The sequence below is a fragment of the Papaver somniferum genome, chromosome 5 (assembly GCF_003573695.1).
Source record: "Papaver somniferum cultivar HN1 chromosome 5, ASM357369v1, whole genome shotgun sequence".
Taxonomy (NCBI): domain Eukaryota; kingdom Viridiplantae; phylum Streptophyta; class Magnoliopsida; order Ranunculales; family Papaveraceae; genus Papaver; species Papaver somniferum.
Window position 1 is genome coordinate 137,400,242 of NC_039362.1, and position 8,089 is coordinate 137,408,330.

Here is an 8,089-nt window from a genome sequence, read left to right on the forward strand (position 1 = left end):
ACGGGAAAACTGCCAGACACAGAATTTTCTGGTGGGTCCCGATGGACCCCGCTTTGGGGAACAATGGGTCCCGATTATGTGTTATGTGTCTGGCGGTTTTTTTTCTCGATTTTTTTCGGAGTCTGTTAAGAATTTTTGTACAATTATATGGGATGAAGTCGCTATGCAGAAATGATGAAGAACCCAACAACTGTGTTTACCATGATACTGGGTGGCGACTTTAGATAAACATTACCAATTATTCAGAATGAATGTCGGGGGACGATGCTACGTTCAGGCCCAAAAATCCCGGGGAAAATCCCGGGAAGAAATCGTGCGGCAGATAAAGAGTTTGCCAATCGACACCTTGATAATGCTATTAAGAACAACCACTTGAATATCATGTTAACGGGAAATTACAGAATGTACTCAGTAGGTTATTTTGATGCATCGCCACCGTCATCATGCAAGAAAGCTATTGAGATAAACTATCCCTTAAAATCTGATTGCAATGATAAAGATGTTAGAATCTGGGGTTCTTGTAATGGCTTGCTTTGCTTTGGGATTTTTGAGGATGGTTGTATTTGTTTATGGAACCCATCTACAAGAGAGTACAGGAAAATACCACCTCCGCCATTAACTTCAGGTTTTTCCGTGAAGGATGCCTCATATGGGTCATATGGGTTTGGTTATGATTACTTGAATGATGATTACAGGTTGGTGAGGATATTATTTGGGGACGATAAGAAATCTGAAGTACAAGTCTACACGTTAAGAATTACGTTCTGTAGGATTTCATTCGATCCCCACTCATTCTAACGAGAGATTAAGCTTATCAGTGTAGGATTACGTTCTGTAGCTATGGCATCGAGTATACATGCCCCATGCTACTCTGTCTTTGTATGTGACATATGAAATAACCAGAACTGATATCAATAGTTTTAGCTTACATTTTGGTACATGTTTGTCACAAATGAAAGCCATCCAAGTTATCAAGGAGAATATAAGGAGAAATTAGATTGTACCCAAACGGGAGAGTTTAAGAGACGCATGTTTTGACCATCTAGTTAGCCTGGCAAAAACTCAAATTTTGTAGATATTCAAGAAATACAAAAGCAACTATAGGTGTTGAATTTCAGACACAAGAGTATGGAAATTGATGAGAAAGAAGTTACAGCTCAGATTTGGGATATGGCTGGGTCATGAAAGAGATAGAGCTGTTACTTCTGCTTATTGCAGAGGTGCCGCTGCCTGCTGGTGCTCTTATTGACAAGGATTAGTTTTGATAGTGCTGGTCTTTAGAAAACCATTTTCAAATTTTATAGGATTTATAGATCTGAGCTTATGTCATACAGTGTGTGGGTTCTTGCTGTTGTTTAATTTAGTTAATAATGATGTTTAGTTTCTCATAAAGATCTGTCTTTTTTTATTGATGATGATGGTGATTTTATAAAACCCTTCGTTCATATTGCTTCTGTTTGAGATAGCATTTGTAGAGTATGGGATTATTAGATCATGAAAACATAAGAAATTTGTATGGTATGCATTGAAACTATAGAGGGTTTTTGAAGAGTGTCCAAAACTTCAGGGGGCTTGCTTTTTGTTGTTTAAAAAGTTTGATTTGGATTTACGAGGAAATTTGGTCTCCAAATGGATTTTTTTTTTGGAAAATGCCGCTTCGATTTGATGATCGCTTTTCCTAGTGGTGCCGGACATTAGAATTTAAAAAAGTATCGTAGTGTTTTCTTTCGGTCTCTGCCAGTGTGGGCATGGATCATCTCTATCCGACTGGTCCAGTTGCTTGATAAATGTAATGCAGTATCCAATTGATATTCGCGTTTTCACTCATAACAGTGCTTCCATCTCATCATGAGGAGATTTGAAATGTGTTCCAAATTTTGATGGATTTCCTTCTGCTGTCTTGTTTGTTTCGGTTGCTTTGACATATCATCATTCTTTCATATGATTCTCAACCAAGTAATTGCCATGTTTAGGAATTGTTGTGGAAAAACTGTGCAGTGATTGCCAGTCATAAGAAGAGGTTGGTCGATTAACTTGTTCCAATGCCAAGTCTACAGCAGGTTATTTTGATTGCCATTGTTTATTTTGATGCATCTTCCTGTGCCAAGCCTAAATGCTTTAATTGTGATAGACATGCATACGAATTAGTTGATTTCACTGCCAAGGGAATGTGAAGATCTGACAGAAGAAAAGATTTGAATGAAAAAATGATTTTTAAAGAGAATAGAGTTCTTAGGAAATAACAAAACTGAGAACTCAGTTTGAGAGAGAAAATTACAATGTGGATCGGGCTATGCTTTCAAGACCATACTAACAATGAAAACGATATTGAAATTGATAATTCTCTCTTACACTACACAAGCTCTGCCTTGTATACAAAATCTGGACTAACATAATCCATAAATGGCAGTCCAATAAGCAAGAGGCACGCATCTAACTAGACTAACAGAAACAGTCACAGAGTTAACAAACTGAAGTGTAAACAGAGTGTAATGGAAAACAGAAATATAAGACTCTCTGGCTACACGGTCGCAGTAACTTTCGGCTGCTGAAGATCAGTAGAAACATCAAAACCAGGAGGGATGAACACGACATCATCCCACTTCGAGGTTGAACTCTCCTGCAAAATTGTTCTCTGTATAAGCATGTACTTAAATATAGTTGAGAAAGTCAATTTCTATGCAAAGATGTTTACCTGCATCCCTTTGATAATTTCCTCGAGAACAGCAACCTATGAAATAACAAATTGGGTTAGTTATGTTAGCTTTGCATCGTTGCAGATAACATAACTGAAGTGCATAGCAGATCCAACCTGAATATCTCCTTGTTTCATAGCAGGGTTTAATTGGCTTTGCTGGCTTGCAGCTCTTAACAGAGATTTCTCGAGGTCCTCCTGGAATAAAAACAGATAAAAAAAACTTACTACTTGTTCTCAAGGAAAAAATAGCATGCACCAGATCAGTTTCCAGGCTTACCTTTCTGAAGAAAGCTGGACGATATCTCTTATTCTGGCTCTTCAAGATCAGACTTTGAGACTGTCAGAAGGATGAGAAATTTATTAATGAAAGTTCAGGGCGAAAAGAGAGGACAATATGATGCAAAAAGCATACTGTTCAAATTCCATGAAATCTTCTTTTCTCCGGCATTCTTGAAAAGGAAAACTAAAAGTGCGATAGACCTTTAGAAAATTCATCATAGTTTCTTTCTAATTTTATCTAAAAGTTTTAAAAAGAGTCGAAGTTTATTTTCAACACACGGAAAACCTTTACCTCTTTACTTAAGAACCATATCACCTTCTCTCACTTTGTTCAGCAGGACTTAAAACTGATTATATTCCTAAGTTACCAACCTGGATTACTCAAGACTTCCTACAACATTGTAAGATTCCTATCACATTCCCACTAGCTTCATCAGTGAAGCCTAACTTTCTCTGTCCTCCAGATGAGAATGATGGTCTATGTCACACAAATGGCAAACTTATGAAAGATGACGATTATCACATAAAAATTGTGAAAGAGCACCATATTGCTTAACCAAATTATAAACTAACTTAGCTTAAGAAGCACTAAATAAACCGAATTACCTAATTTAGCTTTACGTGTTGAAATCTAAAAGCTACAGTTAAGCAGTTAGGGTTCAAGGGCATACTCAGAAAATTTCAGGATTCTCCTTGATTTGTCGAGTCCTTGATCTTGAAGTGCATATTGAAAGAAATTACGGTAGCAGAGGTATCTAGGTAAGAATTCATCTTATGATTTGATTATACTGTTACAACTATAAGCAAAGTAGACATAAAGAAAGAACAAGTTTATACAAATTGGATATGAGACCTACAAGCTGTAATACAGATAGCTCACCTGCTCAAAATTTGGTGTTACATAAAATTTATTTATCAATTTTCAATTGTCAGACAGTAAAAATGAAAATTAAGACAAGTTGTTTGAAACAGATCTCGATTGAAGATCCCTATTGAGGTTTTTAAGTGCTATTTAGAAAACCACTCTTATCTAGTTTGTGTTTTATTGATTAGCAGCTTAGGAAGTGTACAACTCCGGTAAAACAGGATTATTAGCTTACTAAAGTTTGATGGTTGATTGATCATAGTTGTGACTTGTGATTTATCATCTAGTATCTTTTTATTGAATTGATACTCATCACTCAGAACCAGTGGGCACATACAATCTAAGATCCAAACCTTCTTTCACTAATACAGCAATGATTAAATTTTTAAGACCAGAAAAGAAAATCTGTAGACCAACGGATTCCAAAATTTACATTACTTTGGCCATCCTACTATATATGAGCAACACCTTTGGAATTATGGTATAGATATACAAAAACACTCCTCATATATTCTGACTAGTGACTACTAGTCACACTTGGAGCATCCACAATCACGACCATAAATGCAAAAAAGCTATAAAATGCGGAACTTGCTAAAATGCCAAAAAGCTATTAAATGCGGAACTTGCTAAAATACCAAAAAGCTGCAAATAAAGCTATGCCAAATATTAGCCGGGCACAGTTTTAAGTTATGTTAAACAAAAGATTCATATTCCAGCTAAAAAGCGAACTTTAAAAGTACTCCCTGCTTACTTATATTATCATAATGTTTTTACATCAAATGATACTAAATTGCTCTAGTTATCTTATATGGGGGGGGGGGGATATAGATTGAGCTTGGGTGAGGCTCAGTTTTAAATACCATTTGACTATAAGCGTTAATATCAATAGTTTGGGATTTGCGAAAATGCTATAGGTAAAAGCCTAATTTGGTTTGGCTTTTGGACAATTTTAACTTCCGCCATTGTGGATTGCTGGATGCTCTTAAGCAATACAAACCTTCACAAACTATAACAAGTCACCAAACTTCAAGCTTCGAATATGTAAACCTACGGCTTTTACTTATTATAGAGTAACAATGAAGGTGTAGTAGACCCATATCTTTACCAAAGAAAAAATTAAGAAAACACATTTGCAAAATCCATAATCATAGTCTACAGCTCAAGTTATACAGTAACCTATAAACAAAATTTGAATGAATAAGTAGACGGTTTACGAAAAAAATGAATAAGTAGATAAAGTACAAATGCTGCAATAAGATGAGATAGCATTAAGATGCGAACCTGAAAAACTGGAACCCCAGAGAAGCTGTCATCAATTACCCCAACCTTTTTGTTTTCCTACAGAACAAAAAAACACAGTGAAAATCAGCAAACACGTGTATACATATAACAACAACAATCACGACCCTACGAACAGTGAGCAATCAGCAAATTCTTAACTTGGAAATGCATAAACAAGAACATTGTATATTTTCCTAATTTGTTAGTAATAGGTAGAAACTTCAACTTGGGGATTGTTCAATATTATAATATTATATACAGAATGGACGAGTAGTGCACATCCGACCAACTGCAATAAGACAAAACATATCTCAGAATTTAGGGAAAAAGAAAATGTTTGATATTCCAAATATGAGTAAAAGCTACCAAATATGCGGGTAGCAGGTGAGTGTTAAGGGTGGGAGAGCAAGGTCTGCTGTATAACAAGAAATTGGAACAGATCAAACACCAAAATATGCTAGTCTGGATACTAGAACCCATGAATTCTATAGACCTCTCACTTTGATATCATGCAGATGACCACTTGCACTAAAAACTTAAACCACTGCTAGAGAGGTCATACAGTGCATATAACAAGGAGTTGATACATATCAAAAAAAAAAAAAAAAAAACTACGCTTCAAAAGATGGTGTTTTCTTTTCATTTCTTGAAAGTAAACAGAACAAGCTCCCCCATTGTGAAACTTTAAAGAACCCGTTTTTTTGATATGCCACCTCTCCCCTTTATAGTCTTTATCTCAGTTTTAAGTCATTGGCAATTCATTTATATTTTCAGTGTATGTTTTCTCGCCAAATCGGGGATTATTTCTCTTCGAAGGTGGGGACTAAGTGGTATGCCCTAAATGCGTCAATAAATTCATTACGGAATGAATAAGGAGATATGTCACCAACAGGTGAAGCTCTAAGGAATTTTTTACCAGTTATCATTATGTGCGTATGCGAGAAGCACGTAATGATAAGAAGAACTATTGGCAATCCTCTTCAGTTGGACAAAGCTATCGATCAAATTATGATTCAACATTTCTTTTGGGTGAAAGTCTGATGCTGCTCTTAAAGGGGGGAATTCGATTCTATTGTTGTCCATTGGGATCATTTCTCCGTCTCCTAGATTTCTCTCCTTTTCTATCGGGTGGAACTCTGTTTCAAGATTCCTTGGTCTGTAAGTCTTGCTTACCTCTGGTAAAGTGTAAGCTTTCTTTCTCAAATCACAGCTTTGCCGATTAAGAATTACATGTCTTAGTTGTTGGTACAAAACAGAAAGCCTGACAATGAAACCCCACTAGATGAAAAAACATCAACTTAAGATTTACTTGATCAGACAATAATATCAGTTACATGAGTAACTCAATCTAATGCAGTAACACCATATAAGTCACTTCGCTGGTTACCCTTCCTTGGCAACTTGTTTACATAAATTAACACAGGTCATCAAAGTGTTCTACAGAGTCAAGAAACTAATCAATTTCATTTGTTTTCTCCAGCTTCTTAAAAGATGGTGTTTCTTAGGTACAAACTGAGCTAGTGTAAGAGGATGACTATACAAATTTTCTTAACACGCTACAAAAAGAGCATTATCTCAGCAATAACAGATGTGATCAAAACATCTTCATAACTACATGTAACCTCTATAAGTATTGCATAATCTCACACTGCAGTCTACTGTGGTTCACTGGTTGCTAGCAAACGAATTGACCCAAAAAAGTATAAGACCTGGTTGTTTGCACTCGTAACTATAATAACCTCCTATTTTCTTCAAAAACATAACCACATTTATTATTATTAAGATGTAATTCAGTACTCACCTTAACTGCATTCTGAATTTCAGAAGAATCGGGTATGAACCGAAACGCAACCCCATCAAGCTTAATTTGAAAAACCTGTTAATACCACACACCATTTATTAGAACACTAATCCAAACACACCAAAAAGTTAAACATTAAGCACTAATGACAACTTCAAAATATAACACCCACTTTGTTCAAAGCAACAGCAACAACTTTCGACCCGCGCCGCATACCAGGGTCCATGGACTTCATTTGTTCAAGAAGAGCATTAGCATCTTCTTTCTTAAAACAAAACAACCCTAGAGATTTCCCAGTTTTAACCCCGGAAATCAGTACAAATTCATCAGAAGAGTTAGTAAGTGCATAAACTGGAACACCAGCAAGACGTTCTTCAATTTTTTCAGTAGTCATTGCGAGGTCAGACCTTTGAAGAGGAGGTAGGGTTTTTTCATTTTGACCAGAGATTCTAGCCCAACAAGGACTGTTGTTACTTCTAGACAGAAGCTTTTGTTTTGCTTGGTTTAATATGTTTTCAAAGGGAAATTGGAAATGGGTTTGTTGAGAAAAGGGTAGATTGAATTGATTTTGTTGTTGATTTTGGAAAGAGTTTGAGAGATTACTGAGAAAACCAGAAGAATTGTTTTGAAGGGTAAGGAAAGCTTCATGGAGATTGAGATTTCTGTCGAGTGGGTTTTCTAGGGTTTTTGATGATGAAGAAGAGGTATCTGATGATGAATGATGATTCCATTTTGGGAATTGCATTTTGGGATTAGAGTGAGTTTTGGGGTTTAAGCTTCTTCTTCTTATTGCTCTGGTTTTGGATTTTCCGATAGAAATGATAGGGAAAGGTAAATAAGAAGAGATCGGTTCTGAAGTGAGTGAACCAGGACGACTAGGAATACGAATCGAGATTCGAGGTTTGCAACTGTAACAACTGTTCCAACTAAGGGTATAGTCGTCAATCGATAATCAAATAGTACCGGGATCGAAAATATTAATTGACTATTTGGATACCACTTAAGAAGTTATTCTTGGACTTCAGAAACCAAAAAAAATCGGACATGAATCAATTTTCAGCATTGTCAATTCAACATCAACACTAATAGCATGTTTTTATGCCACTTAAGGAGTTACTTTTGGATTTCTGAAGCAAAAAATATCATAAATTAGTTTGGAAAA

At 35.9% G+C, this 8,089-nt stretch overlaps 2 protein-coding genes across 2 annotated transcripts; one reads left to right on the forward strand and one right to left on the reverse strand.

Moving 5' to 3' along the window:
* The first annotated feature begins 264 nt into the window (after nucleotides 1–264).
* LOC113279677 (F-box/kelch-repeat protein At3g06240-like) lies at nucleotides 265–798 on the forward strand. Its single transcript, XM_026528352.1, has one exon. The coding sequence runs from the start codon at nucleotides 265–267 to the stop codon at nucleotides 796–798; it is 534 nt and encodes a 177-aa protein (XP_026384137.1).
* Nucleotides 799–2,244: 1,446 nt separating this feature from the next.
* LOC113282865 (protein TIC 22-like, chloroplastic) lies at nucleotides 2,245–7,727 on the reverse strand. The gene is made up of 7 exons (XM_026531969.1): nucleotides 7,100–7,727; nucleotides 6,928–7,002; nucleotides 5,127–5,183; nucleotides 2,976–3,035; nucleotides 2,813–2,893; nucleotides 2,696–2,731; nucleotides 2,245–2,620 (listed from the first exon to the last, which is right to left on the reverse strand). The coding sequence occupies exons 1-7, from the start codon at nucleotides 7,670–7,672 to the stop codon at nucleotides 2,522–2,524; spliced, it is 981 nt and encodes a 326-aa protein (XP_026387754.1). The 5' UTR covers nucleotides 7,673–7,727; the 3' UTR covers nucleotides 2,245–2,521.
* Nucleotides 7,728–8,089: the final 362 nt, after the last annotated feature.